The 18,145-nt window shown below is 39.2% G+C and overlaps 2 protein-coding genes across 14 annotated transcripts in view; one reads left to right on the forward strand and one right to left on the reverse strand.

Moving 5' to 3' along the window:
* Positions 1-2,395, forward strand: part of SYCP2 (synaptonemal complex protein 2) — a 103,076-nt gene extending 100,681 nt beyond the window's left edge. For all 5 annotated transcript variants that reach the window (XM_089513692.1, XM_089513694.1, XM_089513696.1 and 2 more), the window contains exon 44: positions 82-2,395. In XM_089513692.1, the coding sequence (XP_089369818.1) occupies positions 82-153 (72 nt within the window). In that variant the 3' untranslated portion in view covers positions 154-2,395. The remainder of the gene's footprint in view (positions 1-81) is intronic.
* Positions 2,396-9,939: 7,544 nt separating this feature from the next.
* PHACTR3 (phosphatase and actin regulator 3) overlaps positions 9,940-18,145 on the reverse strand; it is a 269,656-nt gene continuing 261,450 nt past the window's right edge. For all 9 annotated transcript variants that reach the window (XM_089513707.1, XM_089513700.1, XM_089513706.1 and 6 more), the window contains 3 exons: positions 15,549-15,689; positions 12,834-12,910; positions 9,940-10,836 (listed from right to left, as the gene is read on the reverse strand). In XM_089513707.1, coding sequence (XP_089369833.1) covers positions 10,821-10,836; positions 12,834-12,910; positions 15,549-15,689 — 234 coding nt within the window. In that variant the 3' untranslated portion in view covers positions 9,940-10,820. The remainder of the gene's footprint in view (positions 10,837-12,833; positions 12,911-15,548; positions 15,690-18,145) is intronic.

The following is an 18,145-nucleotide window of genomic DNA, read 5'->3' on the forward strand; positions in this document are numbered from 1 at the left end:
TATTTTCTCATTTTGCATTATGGCTATCTTATTTAGTAAAATAATTTTTAAAGTTATAATCTGATTATTTTTTAATCATAGCATGAAGAAGAATTGCTTAATGTTCGCAAAGGTCTCCAGTCACTATTTATGGATGAAAACAGAAATTTCTAACAGTGAAATGGTGTGTAGATGTTGGCTCTTCATTTTGTAATAAGAGTGATCTGTATTCACTGTATTCATCTAAGTATAGACAGCAGACTATACTTAAATGTTTTTACATTAAATCTTTTTACTGTTTCTGTAATTTATGGTGATAAAGTACTTTCCCCCCCCATTAAAAGTCATTTTAATTTTATAAACAATGGCTGGATGCAATATGTAGATGTTATGTTTTTGGGGGGAAAAGCTGGATATATTAGGGATATTTCTAAAATATTATGGCCAGTACATGAGCTAAACCTGACATAAAATGGTATCAGTACAACTTTCTTCTCCACTTTTCCCCTTTACTCCCCTCTTCAGCCATTTGTGCCCCGTGAAAACAAATTCTGTAGAGTTCTCTAGCTTTCCAGAGCCAGTCTAAGTAATACACTGGGCTTCAGTGATTGCCTCAGTCCAGGTTCAGCTGGATCCTCCTGTTTCAGCACAAGTTTATCACTGGATCCTCCCTAAATTTAGTTATAACTAGCTCATGGTTCCAGTAGAATGTAGTCATGGTTAACTGCCTCTGTTGAGGGCAAATTTTCAAGTAAATTAAATTGATTTCTTTTTTAAATTTCAGAGATACTGGGTCAGAGCCAGTGATTCAACCAGTTCCTACATTTAATTTTAGACTCTAAACTTAGTTATTTTGAGGTGGAGAACCCTCAAAGCAGACATTCTGCACATGCTTAAAGGGATGCATATTTGTATGCATAAATATAGGATGAGTTCTTCTTCCCATAGAAGCTCTCACACACCTCTTCTCAATCCACATGTACTGCACTGCTTTTGAACCATTCCCCAAATGGCATCTTTCCCAATTTTCCCTTCTGCCAATTTGTTCCCTCCCAGCATCCCAAGCCAAAGTTGCAGCATTTATTCTATTTCAGAATATAGCGCTGAAACTTCTTGCTGTTCTCGCTGCACTGTTTTTTCTTGATTTTCTTCTTTGAAAACATCTCACCACCAAACTCAAGATTCTGCACTTCCAACTTTAAACATTTCTTTCTTTAATCTGTGTTGAAGAATAAGTCTGGCTAATACACCCAAGGGAGGGTAGGAAGAATGTGGCTGCTTCAGCTTCCTCCTATTCTGGAATAGCATGCATTGGTTGTGTCTGCAGCACCACAGGGTTGCCAACTAGGGAAGCACAGGCAGGAGGGATGAGGAAGTTTGCATGGGTGACTAAGATCCATACAAGCAGTCCAGTGACGAGCAACAGGAGAGAAGAATGAGAATAGGAATAGTTTTAAATATAGGCACAGCTCACTCCACTTGGATGGAACAAGAAACAGTGCATGTTTCCATTAGTGTAAGATAGACAAGGCAGCCAGTCAGAATCAGACACTGCAGAATTCTTGTGCCAGTGAACAAACTGCCAATTTGTTGAGGCTTAGTAAACAGCAGCAATTAGTACATTTAGAAATGCAGGAATCTGCCAATATTCACTGCAGATGATCAGATTTTTGGAGGCTATAATGGAACCTCATCTCGATTGTGAGGAAGTCTCTTGAATTTCTCCCCCAAAGTATGACTAGGGCCACCAATTCTTGGATCCAAAGTTAGTTGTGCTTAGAGCAGACATTTACATTAAGGTTAGCTTGTCCTATTGATTTGAATGGTCCTATGCATGAATAAGTCTAAATTCAACCCATTTTAGTCTTTAAGTATGTTCCTAGTTACCATTAAAAATAATAGTAATGTATGCATTGTGTAATTCAGTTGGCAATTAGACATATTTTTGCTATTAAAAGCAAGTAAGATGATGTTTGTGCATATGTTATGTACATTATTTATAATGTAAGATTTCAACAAGTATTTTTTATAGTCCAAAATTTTTAAAATTTGTTATTTAACTGTATTGGGAATGTATAGTGAAAATTACAATTTAGAAGATTAACCCCCCCCCCCCAAAGAATGGTAAAAGAAAGCTTTCCTAGTATGAGAAATATACCCTATTGATGTAACAGAAATTTTCTTCTATGTTGCCATTTTTATTTTGTGCCTGAAGCGTCTATCTGGGGCTACACTATCTAGGGTTACAGACACTTGGAAATAAGCACAATAATAAGATGTCTTTCTGGGTGAGCCTGCATAAGATATCTTTGCATCTTTTCATGAGTTCACATAATTTCTGGTATGTAACCATAGGTTATGCATGACCCTGAATCATGTGCTATATAGTATCTACTTTGAAGACTGAGCTGCTAAAATAAACAATGGTGTACTTGTTCTTGAAATACAATTCCATGTCTAAGGTTTAAAAATGATTAACTCATGCATCATTCCTTCAGAATAGAGATCACAGTGTATCAGCCATGAAGACTGAGATATAACAATGAAACTAAGGCCTGCTACAGACCGGTGCTATGCATCGGCCTGGGGCCAAAATTAGGGCTTGGGGGAGCGCAGTGTCCACATGCTTCTGAGCCCTACCCCACTGTCCGGGCGCCATCTTGGTGCACACGTATTCAGACAGCACGCACACCAATGACGTGCCATGGCCAAACAGTACAGTGCACGAGGCGTCATCATGGCGCCCATTCTGCGGTGCAAAAAGAAGCCCCTTTGGGGGGCTTCTTTTTCTGCCATGCTCAGGCTGCACTGTGTGGTTGTCATGGCCTGCTTCTGGGGCAGAAAGGGGCAGTGTCTCGCCACCCCTTTCTGCCCATCTGTCAAGCCCCCAAATCTGTTTATTGACAACACCATTCTCAGTCTGAATTTCAAAGGGGACAATTGTGGTATATTTTGGAACAGAACTAACAAAGAACCTTTGATATTTTAAAGTTTTCATTGGGCATAAGTGTCCACGGACTGCTTTAAGGGTCATTAAGGTGCCAGCTGATGAAGTGATCTGCAGTCCATGACAGCTTACCCACAAAAAAGCTTTGAGGGCCATTAAGGTGCCAAAAGACTGTTTTGCCCGTACCCTGAATTTGAGTGACATATTAACTGTACCATCTTTTAAAGATGGTAATGCAATTCAATAGTGAATGTAAACAAACAAAAGAATGCACATGAAAAATATTACATATGCTGTCTTCATTTTAGACAGTGTATCTAAGAGGTTTGAATTCAAAACTTTTTTATTGCCCCCCCTTATCATTTCATAATTATCTGGGCCACCTTGCTTATTTGTTAAATAACATCAATTAAACAATAAGTTGGATCCAACTTTGGTGAATATGGAAATGGGAGTTACTTTCACTCCTACATGCCCCCTCCCCACCATTTCTGCCGATTCTCATCTCACACTGGAGTCTTCTATACCACAGAGCCATGCTAGATCAGGCCAAGGGCCTACCTAATCTCGCATTGTGTTCAAAATGGCTAACCAATTGCTTATAATATGCCCATAAGCAAGACATCATGCTTCCACTCATGTTCCCTGCCAACTCATTCAAAAGGGCATACTGTTTCTGGTACTAGATAGAGAGGGCACATATATCTATCATGACTAATAGTCACTGATAACCCCAACTTCCATTATTGTGTCCAGTCCTTTTTAAAAGCCATCCTAACTTATGTTGAATCCAAACAAGCATCTAATATTAAGTACTGTATATACTCATGTATAAGTCTAAAAATTTTAGTCAAAAAATTGACCCCAAAAACCTAGGTCGACTTATCCATGGGTCAATGTAAATACTATACTTTAACTCTTATTGAAAAGAGAACCATCCCTGGTAAAAGGCAAGAGTGGTATTTGTCTTGGAAACATTGACCTCTCTCTGCTCTCTCTTCCATTCATCCTTTAGAGTGAGCCAAAACCATTATGCCTGCCAGAAATTTGTAGGTTCTTTGGCACTGTTTTCCTTTGCTTCATCATTTGGATCGTTTGTTGCATGTTCCTAAGTTTTACCCTCGACCTATCCAAGGGTCATATTAAAATACTCAATTTTGCCCCCAAAACCTGCCCTCGACTTATACATGAGGTCGACTTATAGTCAAGTATATACGGTACCTTCTCAAACATTGGAAAAGGGTGAAAACATGATCAGATGTCATTATATAAAGTTATTAGAACACCTATGCTCCAGCCAACTGGAAATTGTTCTAAAACGTGAATGCAGAACAGTTATAGAGCCAGGAGCCAGGCCCCTTAGCTACTGTTAAAAGCTTAGGATAGATATTTTACTTACACAAATACAATAATCCATTTCTCTCCAAAGTCACTCTTTTAATATGGAAAATCACCAGGTACAAAGCATTATCAATGAGCATAATTTAATCAACAAGGACAGAGCTGTCTTCTAGAACTTTTTTTTCTTACCATAGAAATATAATAAGAGAAACAACATAGGCCTGGTACAGACAGGCCCTTTGCGGCGCGCCCATGACAAGCTAGGATTGCTCGGGGGCGGGGCGTGCACACGCCCCGCAACCCTAGCCCACCATATGCTCACTGCAGCTGCGCAGCACCATCTAGATGGTGTGTGCAGCAATGATGTGCCAGCAGCGCAGCCTCCAAATGGGGCTGCGCCGCTGGTACGTCACCACGCTGGCGCTTTGGGGCGGCGGAAGTGCACTGCATAAAAGGAGCCACTTCTGCATGCTCCTTTCTTGCTGCGCAGCAGCACTTCACAATTTGGTTGCTGCGGCGCTGCTGTGGAGCAAGGAGAGGCGCTGAGGAGGTGCCTCTTTTTGGCGCTCTGTACCACACCATAGATAACATAGTAGTGGGGAGGATCTATGTTTTAAACAGTGGATGCTGGATTCTAATTATTAAATTGTACATTTAAACTGAATAGATCAGTTCATTTTTACAAGCATGTATTTAATTATTTTTAATCAGTTGACAGCCCTAATTTTTAAGCTGTGTAGTGGATTTTTATGTGATTGTATCCAGTCAGTCTTGAAGTAATCTCTATAAGAAAATGTCTCTTTATATGAAATTTCATTTTCTTACCACTAGATGGTCCTGCTGCAGTTCAGAAATGATTTACTGAAAAGTGCTTAGACTAGTATTATTTACCTGGGTTTTTTTGCGGGGGGGGGGGGGTAGGGCAACATTATATCTCACTTCTGTTACTAGTCCTAATATTGTAGCCCCAACTGCTAGCCATGGAAATAAACCTAGTTCTACAAGGCCTAAACTCCTGCTCTCACCAAGATGTAAAATCATCAGATCCAACAATATGCATGGTGATCCTGTTTGCCTGAAATTATTCTGCACAAATTTAGTGCATCACGAACCACAGGCTTGGGGAGAAGAATTCCAGTCTCCTCAAGTCTCCAAAAAGTGTCTAACATTTCAATCTCCTAAAGGTGCTTAACATGAACAAAGCTGAGAGCACCCATTCTTTCATTAACAGATGAACAGAACAGAATAGAATAGATTCTTCTTTGTGAAGAGATTCTTCTGTACTGTAGTACAGGGATGGGAATTTGTGATCCTGCAGGTGTTGTGGGACTGCAATTCTCATTAGCCTTGCTCAGCATAGTCAATGTTGAGGAATGCTGGGAAGTAGAATTTAAGTGCTGGAAAGTTATACAATCCCCATCCCTCCAGCAGAGTATGTATGAAAATAAGTGTGACTTGGCTAAAGTTTACTTTTTATACCATCTCAAAACACATATGACCTGATTCAGGGAGGGCAATTGTGCATACACACATACATGTGCATCTGATGCTGACATGAAAATTGTTAAAGTAATTTTATGCAAGTGGCTTCTGCAACCAAAAGGATAGCCAGTCTTGGCACTAAAGTGAAAACTGTGTATGTTAACTTCAAAGAAATGATGTCACATCAACATTGAATAACAGGAGGAGAGGGTTATCCAAATCCACTTTTGCAGGCAAATCACATACTTTCAGTCTCAGGGGGTGGCAATTGCAAACCTCCTCTGAACAAATCTTGCCATGAAAAGCCCATGATAGGTTCATGTTAGGGTTGCCATAAGCTGGAAATAACTTGAAGGCGCACAACAGCAGCAATCACAACTCTGGATAAACAGAGTTAACCACATTTCTCTATTGTGATGTTAATCATGTTGAATTTTCAGGGGGAAAACCTTACATTTTCTGTTATGTGGATTGTCTGGGGAAAAATAGCAGGCAGTTTGTTCAATAACTATGATGGAAATCTGCTTTATGACATCACAATTCCCTTGTTTGGGTTCCATATATAATGGCCACAGGTCTACCACAAAACCTAACTTTTAAACTGCTCAGTCCCCCAATATGACCATTTCTAACTTGCTGGAAAGTGTACATGGGAGGGGGAGTGATGATGAACCAAGCCCTCTTCCTATAGCTGTGTGTGCTGTGAGCTACAGGATGAGCCAAAGAGGGTGGCATCATGCCTCCTGGTTAACACACACATGCCCTCTGGCAACTTGGAAATGGCGATGTGGATGGTTTTTTGAGGGGGGAGGTTGTTGCACTGAGAGGTACAACCACATTGCCATAGCTATGTCACCACATCTATATCCCCTAATACAGAATCTTGGCCCCTATGTATTGTGACCCTTTCTTGTATAGTCCTGTATTCAGCATATTCATCAGCGTATAAAAAGGATTTGATCTGCTCCAATTTCACTAAAGTGTGCTGCAGAGATTTATTTATTTTTTTAAATTGGCACTGCAGTGTTCCTTATTAAAATGAAATGTGTGAAATTTCAGCAGGTGCTTTGGACCTGTTGCTTTAAAAAAATGTTTGAAACACTCAAAACTCTTATAATAATCACTTCAGTTCTTAGGGAAAAGGTATTACTTGTCCACATAATCAGCAGCAGTTCATCAGTATTCAAATGAAGTAGCCACACTCAAAGACAAGTAGAGTTAGCTCAATAGATGAATTAATTACATGCTATAATTTTGCCATGAGTTGCTTGTGTGTATGTGCCTTCAAGTTGTCTGTCGACATACGGAAATCCCATGACTTTCATAGCATTTTCTTGGGCAAGGAATATTCCAAGGAGGTTTTTTCAGTACCTTCCTATGAAATATAGCCTACAGAACATGATCTTCCTTGGTGGTCTCCCATCCACATACTAAACTGAGCTGGCCCTGCTTAGCTTCCAAGACCAGGTGGGATCTGGTGCCTTTAGATCTGCTCAGCTCCTATTTTGTGGGGTCTGGAGTAATAGGAACAAGGACTCATGGAGTTGAATGAAAGACATCTTCGGTTTGGATCAAATACAGTATATTTGCCTGCTTCCTGTTGGAAAGAGGACAGAGGAACTAAAAGACAATGGAGCATTATGGAGATGCTGCTAAGGAAGATACTGTGAATACAGTTGGTATCCATATCCATGGATTCTTTACCCATGGATTCAACCATGCATGTCTTGAAAATATTCCAAAAAATAAAAAACCCAACAAACCCGAAACCCAAACCTTGATTTTGTCATTTAATATAAGAAGCACAATCTTATTATGTCACTCTATTTAATAGGATGGCAGATTTTGGTATTCACAGGTGGGGAGGGGGAGTCCTAGGTCCAAATCCTAGCAGATACCAAGGGCCTACTGTATTTTAAATGTCTGTACACTGAGAGTATCCTATGTTCACAATATTTGCCTAGAGTAAAAGGGATGCTTTTTTCCAAGTGGTAGAAAGAAAGTAGTGTGGTGCACTTTTTCTCCTGACTTGCCCTCTACAGATAGATACAAAGAGATCAGTCAGAAGATGGAAAAAAATTCAGAGTGTCACTGGATCAAAAAGCAACTGTATCTTGCACCATAGAAGTCAAGCTTCTCTTCTTCCCATTTTAATTGTATTTTATTTTATTTTTTACAAATGATGGCTGGCGTTACGTGTTGCAGTTAAGAATTTGTAGCTGAGAGTTACAGATCATTAACTGCTCCATTTTCTGTAAGACTATGTAGTCACCATTGTGACACTATTGCCACGATTGTAAATGTGTCCCAGTACAACTTATCAGCTAGGTACTGCACTGAGTGAAAAAGCTCTGTTCCTCTGCTGAACAGAATGCAAGGAGGAGGATGTTTCTCACTGGTGAGCAAGGCTGAGACAATCAAAAGCAGGATCTCTGTCATTCCTCATTGCAGCCTCACTTGCTGGTGGAGGGGGGTTGGAAATTCTCCTTGTGTCCTGATCAACAGCTGAACAGATCCCCCTTCATTCAATATGGCTGCTGGCTTTTAAGGTGGGCTTTAGAGGCAGGTCCAGGAAACATTATGTAACTAAGTAGCTGATGTAGCATATTGAGGGATGTTCATTCTGTGGCTCTGAGTTTACTTGTTTGCCCTTATTTTTATTGCACAGCTCACAAGTTTCTCCTGGTGAGAGAAGCATTCATTACTTAGTAGTTTCCAGCCCCATGTCTCTCAGGAATAACTTCTTCTTTATGTTTTCTTGGGGCAGTCTTCAGAAAGCTACCTGATTGAGAATAGGAGGCTAAAAATCTTTGGAATAGGTCGCTATATGTCTTTCTTACTTAATCTTCAGGTCAAATTGCTAAGCAACTAGGAATGTAGATAGTTTTAACTAGGTGGTTGGTAGAAGATTAAAGGAAAATGCAGTGTTCCATAACAGGCTAACTGTAATTTTTTATATTATAAATCTCATATGCCAGAGACCACTCAAACCGATTCCTAAATCTAAGTTGCTTTAACTATTATATTGTACTTTCCCTGGAAGTCATCAACTTTAATTTTGTGAAGATATCTGAGTCCATGTGTGATATAAATACATCTTTGAATTATACAGATGAATAGCTTCAGGTCATGTCGTCCACTGGTACAATGTATTCCAGAATTTTCAGCATTTTTTAAATCCCCCCCCACCCCCTGCCATGGTTTATTTCCATGTCTTAACAGATGCACCTGGTGCTCCACTCAGCAGTTATGGACTAAGGACTGTCAAAGTGGTTGCTCAGTTGTGGGTCCAGGCAAACAAGAAAACCAAACAGTTCAATGAGCTTGTAATTAGTCATCATACCTAGTCTGTGACCTTTGATTTGAGTTAATGGGCAGAGATTGTATAGGTCTATTTCTTAAGTATCTCCATTTTATTGTGATGGTTTTGAACTATTTCTTACTAAAATTTATCTTGGAAAGAACTTGAAATACTTTGGGATAAAATAAAACCAGGCATGTATATTTAAAATACAACCAAAATGACACTTTTGTTGTTGTTCAGAGGACTTGTGCAATATACCTAACAATGTTTACTCAAATGTTTAATGAGGATTACTCACCCATAACTGTGTTATGGGTTACAATCTCATACACACTCACTGGAACCCATTGAACTCAATGAAACTTATTTTGGAGTAGACTTGTATAGGATTGCATTGTCAATCTCTCACTGCTGGATTAGCAGTTTTTAAGTTACCGTATTTTTGTATGATATCATGATTTATTGATTTTTGGCACTGTATTGTTAATGCAAATGGAGTCCATTGAAAAACACTGGATTTGAGGTGAAACTTTATCCGTGGTGATCCATTCACACATGCAAATTATTACATGATGTTCAAATCATCAAAAGGATGGCATGCATGCGTGAACCAGCTGTCAGTCTCAATATAATATTTAAAGAGACAGATCAGAAATATCCCAGTTTTAGCTTTGATGAGCAAGAATTTCTGGTCACTGGATGGAATTTGTGAGCTTTAGAGACTTCTATACTTCAGTATTACACTGTTTATGTGAGTTAGCCACTGGTGTGAGTAGCTAAATGTGCAGAAGAACCAAGGAAGACAAAATAGAAATTAATTCTGAGATGTGTTTGTCGAGCACTTAAGGAGTTGGATTCTACACTGATAGCATATCACAAACCACAACTGTTGCATCATCAGAAGTTGGATGCCAACCAATATACTGCAACAGACATTAATTCCATATTAAAGTTCAGTATCTCAATTGCTGGCCCAATGCAATTCACTTTAGTATTCTTATACCTCTGTAGCCCAAGATTCTGTTCCAATGAGTCTTCATTTTATGCCCTAGTCTCAAATACTTTCTGTGAATTTTTGAAAGACAGAAGAAACCAAATTTTCATCCCATTTCTCTGCAATCTAAATTCATCCTTCTCCAAAATACCATCAAACTCAGTAAGCTTGCTGATCTGTTTTCTGCAGTAAGTAATCATTTAATTAAACGGGGGGAAATTAACAGGAGTCCAAAAAAATGCCGCAGCTGTGTTTTTGTTAGACATTATATATAAAAAGGGGGAAGAAATAATATAGTAAATAATTTTGTATAACATGAACTTAAGTGTTTTATACAAACTAACTGTGATAAGTTCCAAATGTCTTGCCACCATGATAATACTGAATGAGAGTGTGCGCCATGTCCATTATGTCAGAGGCCTTGGAATGGTAAAGCCTGTACATGCACAACATCTCCTTTCCCAAGATATGCTGCAATACAGTTTAAAGTAGTAAAAGGAGAGCAGTAGGTTCCTTTTTTATGAGCTCGACTTCAGTCATTTTCAGCTAATCCTCCCACCCCACAGGTGTTGTGGCTCCAAGGCGAAGGCCATCCCCGTGGATCTTCCTTTTTAAGTATGTGCTGCAGAGATTTAACCTGCAGAGTCCTTCTTGAACTTGAAACATCAGCTTGTCATTGACTGAACCTCAAGGAAAGACCTTCACATATTCCCTGATGCTTGTTCAGTAGTGGTATCAAAAAAAGTAGACAAATTCTTCTCAGAAGAAAATCTCTATGGCCTATGGAATCTATAGGTAAAAAAATAGAAGAGAAATTAATGGCAATGGCAATTTTTCATGATTGTATATAGCAAGTAATCTCATTTAGGATACATCAATATGTCATGAAAGTGTTGCTGGAGTTTTCTGTGATCACAAACCTTTGTTTCTCTTGGAATTTTGTTTTTCTTAGAATTTTGTTTTTCTTGAAATCTTGTGATAACCTAATGATGTCTGCCCCCTGATTTCATTAATTTCACTGGTCTTGACTTTCCTAAAATTCTTTTACAGTTTTACTTACATACAGACTTTCCTAAAATTCTTTTACATGTTTCATACATTTTCAAATGAGAAAAAAAGAACATTTCAGATTCACAGAGAATTTCACTGTAGACAGAATTTTGCTACCAACTTTAATAATTACCTTATATACTCATGTATTCAGTCTAGAAATTTAGGTTAAAAAATTGACCCAAAAAATCTGAGTCGACTTATCCATGGGTCAGTGTAAGTACTGTACCTTAACTCTTATTTAAAAGAAGAAACCATTTCCTGGTGAAAAGCAAGAGTATAATCTGTCCTGGAACCACTGACTCCCTCTACTCTCTCATCCATCCAGCCTTAAGACTGAGCACAAAGAGTTATGTCTGCTGCAATTTTGTAAATTCTTTGTCATTGTTTTGCTTTGCTTGATCCTTTAGATCCTTTGCTATATGACCCTAAGTCTTACCCTCGACTTACCCACGAGTCATATCAAAATCCATAATTTTGCCCCCAAAACTTACCCTCAACTTATACATGAGGTCGACTTATAGTCAAGTATATACAGTATTAACAGAAATCAATGAATGTCAAGAGGAAAAAAGATAATGTTTTAAAACCTTCAAAACTTTGTGGGTCCTCATTCTTAAATAGTTTCTATGAGTGTCCAGCATGTGATATGAATGTATGGGGAGCAATCTGAAGGATTTATTTATGTGCTTGTAAAGAAATCAGACATAATGCTGGAATTTAGGATTCCCCCCCCCCCCCCCGCCCCAAGCATGTATTGTAGTCGAAGCTGGGGACACACACACTGGAGACCTGCCTCGCCACTCTGTGTTGGCTGAAGGTCTGCAAAACAGTTGTAACCATGCGTCACCTGAAAGTGGTTACAGAGCGCCATGACAGCAGGAAATTAGTCATGTGCCGGGCTCCCAGTTGTGTGGAGTCTTCAGTGTAGTTACAGTTGCTTCACAGACTTCCCCAGGCAAGACAGAAAAGGGTTCATGACCAATTGACATTTTATCATCTTCAGATGCTTTCTTTTTCTGCAATACATTTTCAAGGGATCACAGAACTTCTAAGAGGTCTATTCTTTCCTCATGCACAACTTGATGAGGAGCTAAGGACATTAAATGGGTGCTTCATGTAGACTGCTTTTTTCTGATCTGAGTGTATGGGTTACATGTACAGAATACTATTGAAAAACAGGCACTTGTATGTGGAAGAGGGAGCAGAAGACTGGATTTTATTTCCACAATCCTCAATCCAGCAGACTGTCTCATCAACTGGATACAGAGAGGAGTTGTACACACACATCACTTGGATTGTGGCCAAGGTAATTATATTTCAGTGACATTTGCTGTCTTGCCTTAAACCACACCATTTACACCATCCACACATTCTTATAGTCAGAGATGTCTTCTAAAAGTTTCAGGCCTCTGAAGAGACAATAATGTCATAATGGGATGTTATTCTTTGATTAAGCAGTCATGCTATTTCTGTCTCCACACACAGTGAGAAAGTAAAGGTACTTATTGCCTTCTCCAACGTTGTCTCATCCAGAAAATGTGGACTACAGTTCCCACAAGCACCACTCAGAACAGATCATGGTTGGCATGATGGGAGTTGTACTACAAACATCTAGAAAGCACCACCTGGGAGAAGGCTGTTAATTATAGTTAGCAGAGGACATAGGTTCTATTTCTATCCCCCCCCCTTTTTTTTTTTTGAAACACTGGAAAACAAATAGCTAGGCAACCTACCTGGTCAAATGCTTGCTTGATGCATGCACCTCCATTTCATTACTTTTGTACTCGTTTAGCTCTTTGCGAATAGCTGCCTAAAAAGTTCAAATGAAAGCAGGGGTAATTGAGCCTTTAAAAATGGCTAGAAGACAAACCCCAGCACAATAAAAGAGATAAAGTATCCAACACAGAATTCTTGTCTATGCTGCTCCTCAGTACAGAATCATAACAACCAAAAAGGCCAAGTACTGTGAAGTAGCTTAACCTTTATATTCAACTAATATAATCCAGGGGCTGCTTGGGAAATGGTTATATGACTTTTTGCATTTTTTGCTTGGCTGAACTGCGGGGGAAATGGCAGAGGTTTCCTACAGATTCACACTACAGATTCACAGTGACACACTAAAAAAAAGTTTCCAATCAAAATCTGGATGAATATGGAACAGTTGCAGATAACCAACACACCTTTTATGCTTGATTTATGAATGTAGGAGAACAAGGTGGTATCACTCAGAGGTGGTGGAACGGATTGTACCTCTTCTTGACTGTAGGTGGAGCATACTGCTCTTGAATGTAGGCTGTGTTGTTGTTGGGTTTTTTGGGGGGCAGGGGGGAGATCCCTGCAAATAAAAATCTTATCACAAGAAGACTGGAAAACAGCCTTTTCCAGGGGCAGTTCACACCCATAGGAGATTTTGTAACAATATTAGATTCATGAGGAAACTCCAGAGATGGGGGCAATGAAGCCACACGTTTTGACTAGGGAGATAAAGATTACTCTTAAATGTTCTTGTCCTCAGTGCATAAAAGTGTCTTGACACACCGATATGGCTTGCTATAGAAAACATAAATCACTGTGATTGTATTTAGGGACCTTTTGCTAAAACATTAGCTTGTTACCAGAAATATTTTTGCACATAAGTAGTGGTTTGTGTGTGTGTGTGGGGGGGGGGGGGGGGGGAGAGGCATGTTTTCTGTGTAATTTTTCTTTTGTTCAAAACCCTATGTTTTTATGCAAAGGCCCTTTAGAAAAAAGAGTCCCCAAATGAGAAAAATTGTAGGAAAATGCACAAAAAGCCTCGCCCCAAACATGAAAACATGAAAAAATAAATAAATCTTGTGTGAGATAATGAAATAAGTCAAGATTTGCATTCCTATTCCAGATGGAAACCTCATCCATGGAAGGGAAGTTTCTCCTATGGTACGGAGGGAAAATACAAATCAAACTATGGGATAATTTACCAGTGATTGTGGGCAGAATTTCAACCAAGTGGCTGAGCCTCCCATTCTGCAATTGCCACAAGCAGACAATGGTGACCTAGTTTATAATTTTCCAGATCTGGACAATGATTCTCCCCTTCTGCTTTAAGCAGATGCAGCACAATGTCCCTCGGCTACCTATTAACAAGCCTTGTTAAAAATGCAAAATAGAAACAAGAATTCATGCCATCTGCATAAAACAGCATCTCAGTGTAAAAAGGAGCATTAATTGTGACACATTTTCAATGCAGAACTAGAAGCAAATGTAATTGTCCTTCCTTTGGCTCTGTGTATGTACAATTGCATTCTCAAGTAATTCGTAGTCTCATTTGTGGATGGTCTGCCTTCCTGCTGAAGACATTACTTTGTATACATAAGGAAAGTGTATCCATTTGAAAGATCTATGTTGCATTGGAAAAAATTATAAAATTATTAGAAGAAAATATAAACTATAATGATGTGTCACCAATGGTGTTGTGGAGCCAAGGCTCACAGATTTGAAATGCTGAGACTTTCTGATTAGCAGGGCCCATTATGTCATCTGCCGCTTCACCTCCAAAGGTTTTTTCTCTCCTCTGAACTTTGTTGCAGCTTATGGTAGCTGTACAGATGAGGGAATGGATTTCCCCACTATCACTTTTGCGATCCAAAATCATTCTGGCCAGAGCATGCTGTCATTACTAGCTTCTCAATCTCAAGGTTTACCACTCCATGGAGGATAAGAGGTTCAGCAATATTGTATCTTGTTGAAGAGCTTCTCTGGAGCATCAGGTTCAAATCACAACATGATCTAAAAACCAGTGCATTCGGATATAACAGCAGACTATTGTATAAGGGTCCAATGACTTGTTACATGAGAATGTTTTTAATTAATATGCTTGGAGCTGGTTACATCTCTTTAGGATAATTAGCTATGGGGATGAGGGGGGGAAACCCCAATGCGAATAACAGCTCTGCAGACAAACTGCAACATTTTGGGCACTACTTTCAACAGAAGAAAGCCATATTTCCCTTGTCCCTGTTTGGACTGGGCTACCACTATATAAGTGGCTAGGTGTGACTTATTAAGTTATTTTTTTTGGTAAATGTTTGTACTCTGGCATAAAAAGATGTCTTTTTTCCTGGGTGTAATATTTATATGCTGTATTATGCAGAAGTTGGGGAAAACCCCTTTTTATACAGCTCCCAGAATTTGCCAGCCAGTGCAGCCATTTGCCATGCTGGGCTGGGGGATTCTTGGAGTCGTCATTGAAAAAAAGTAACCCTTTGATTCTCTGTGATTGTACAACACACCCCATCGAAACACCTGCACCCCACAGTAACTGCAAATAGGATGCATGTACTCATGCATTTATATGATATGCTGGAATATAAATGTTTCTAACTGGATGTAAGGTAATTTTTCTAGACATTTTATAATTTTATGCTGGCTGTATGATGTAAATAAATTCATTCAAGCAAATAGGATGATACCTTATCAGCTGCTGAGAGCCTTGTCCATGGCTTGTCTGCTCGTCTGTCGTAATCCTGTGCTTTTGCCACTTCCACATAATCACTGAATCGAATTAGGATTTTTCTGTCTCTTAATTCATCAACTGTCGGTCTTTGATTAAGCTTTGGAAAAGAAGAAAAGGTATCCATGTTAAATACTGCATAACATATAAGGAATTAGGATGGTGATAGAATAGATGGGATATTTAAATTTTCATTTTTTGCACATGCACATTCTCTGTGTATGAATTCATAAGTATAGGAAATCTTTATTCAAACAGCATTTATAGTTTGTAACAATGTTGGCTGAGAGACTATGTCTCCTACTTAGTTATGAATGTATATGTAAGTAATTTCTCCCAGTCCAATTTCCCAAATCTACATTAACAGCCAGCAGCCTCATGTGTGATCGAGGTCTGTTCTGCTGGTGACTGGGATGCAGCAGGTTGATGTTTCCAGCCTGCTCCCACCAGGGAGTGAGGCTGGAACAATTAAAAGCAGAATCCTTCTCATTCTCCATCACAGCCTGACTAGCTAATAATAATAATAATAATAATAACAACAAAAACAACAGAGTTATTTCTAACCCACCCTATCATGGAGAATCCGGGCGGGTTACAACAGCAAAATACACCAAGGTTACAATAACCCCCCCCCCCAAAAAAAAAAGCTGGTGGGTGAGGGTTGGAAACATCATCCTGTTGTGTTCCAATCATCAGCAGAAGAGACCTCCATCTCTCTGTGTGGCTGCTGGCTATTAAGGTAGGTTTGGGAGGGCATTTATGCTTGCGGCCATAAAGCCATGACCATGAATGTCTATTAAGTGATTATGGAGCAATTATGGATCCCTTACCAGGTTACAAATCTGTAACTCCAATATAGACTGCTACCTATTATTTTGTGTTTTGTAGGTTTTTAATTATGTAAATGCTTATTTGTATCAGTTTTAACTTTCGTCATCTTCCCAGGGCTGGGAAAAAGGCAGGATATAAATATACAAAATATAATAACAACAACAACAACAACCCAATTACAACATAACTGTATTTGAAATGTATGACTTCACACAGGGTAGAAATGTGGAGTCTAGTATTTGCCTAGATGGACCACTCAGAGCATTGTTGCTTTTCCAGATTGGCAGTGTTGTGAGGGTGAGTGGCCCACCAGAAACTTTCTCTCCTTTTTAGTGACATATTTGCTGCCTTTGAAATTCCAGCCTCTGGGTACCTGTAGAAACTGGATTAGCAATTATAGCCTTCTCCAAAGAGCTTCTTCTAACATATGCTTTATGGTGCCAGCCTGCTGCAGTTTCTGCTGCCAACTTGCCCATTCAGCAGTTCTTCAGTGCTTCTTGGACAAAGAGCAGCAAAAAGGAATAAGGAAAGCTTTGAAATAGGTGCTGGACCTATGGCAGTGATGGTCACCTAGAATTTCTCTTTATTGGTTTCTTCAGACAACTTAATGCACACTTTGTGAAACTGCTTGGCGTTGAGGAATGGGATTGTTCTAGCTAGAAACACACCCTGACACTAACACACACAGTAGCCAAACATCCAGTGACAGGGAAGGATACTGTGGGGGGGGGGGGGGACTATACAAATGCACATGAGTAGGATTCCTCCATGTGAACAGGATCCCTGATAACATAGTGGAGAAGAGATGAAAATAATTTTTTTTGGACTCAACAGTCTCAGCAAAAACCTGCACTTTTGCACCTCCTAAGACCAATTGTGAAAGAGTCTGTGCCATGTTCCAGTTGCACATGTGGAGGCTTACCTGAGAAATAAACTGCACATAAATCAATGTGCAGATTTTACAATGTGATTGACTCAAAGTAAACATTTTTTAAAAAAGAAAAATACACCAAAATATAATGTAGGGAAACTGTGTTAACTAAATGTACTACTTAGATTTAAAAAAAAAAAACATTCAGTTTGTGTAAATTGCAGGACTTGAATAAAATAGCAAGTTAAAGCAGCACCAGAATGGGAAGGAGAATCTAGGTGGGATTTGAAGAAATTCCACAACATTAAGACAGAGATTTTTGCATCACTGTAGAGGAATGCCAGGTATGTAGGATTCCCTGATGCAATTACTTAATGTCCACACACTGCATGGAAGGACCAGATGATCAAGCCTATTTCCCCCTCATGGATCGACTAAACACATGGCGGGCGGTCTGAATACACATGGCACTTCATTTACAAGGTCCAATGTGAAACAGGTCAGTACATCTTGTGAATGAATCTTGGAGATACATTCAGAAAGAAACTACATGTAGCTTTACTGTTCATTTTTAACGCCAATCTATATTTATAGTGTCTACAAAGGATTTGTTCATTACCTTAGGAAATGAATGAAACTCTTTCTGAGAATTGTTCTCATGCCAACAGTCCCAGTTACTGGCATTGAACTGCTGTTTGTATCCAATCACCAGAAGCCTACAATACTGAGCTTGTAATAAATCTCTATTTGTATTGCCCAAGCAAAATACTGCTGAATTCTAGGGCATTTTCCCTTGACTGCTGACATGAGGATGCAGTGTTTTGTGAGTAAGCAGCAAATGCCTAGTCCTTGGC

The sequence above is a fragment of the Sceloporus occidentalis genome, unplaced genomic scaffold (assembly GCF_023333645.1).
Source record: "Sceloporus occidentalis isolate IW3139 unplaced genomic scaffold, rSceOcc1.0.p SCAF_3, whole genome shotgun sequence".
Lineage (NCBI taxonomy): Eukaryota > Metazoa > Chordata > Lepidosauria > Squamata > Phrynosomatidae > Sceloporus > Sceloporus occidentalis.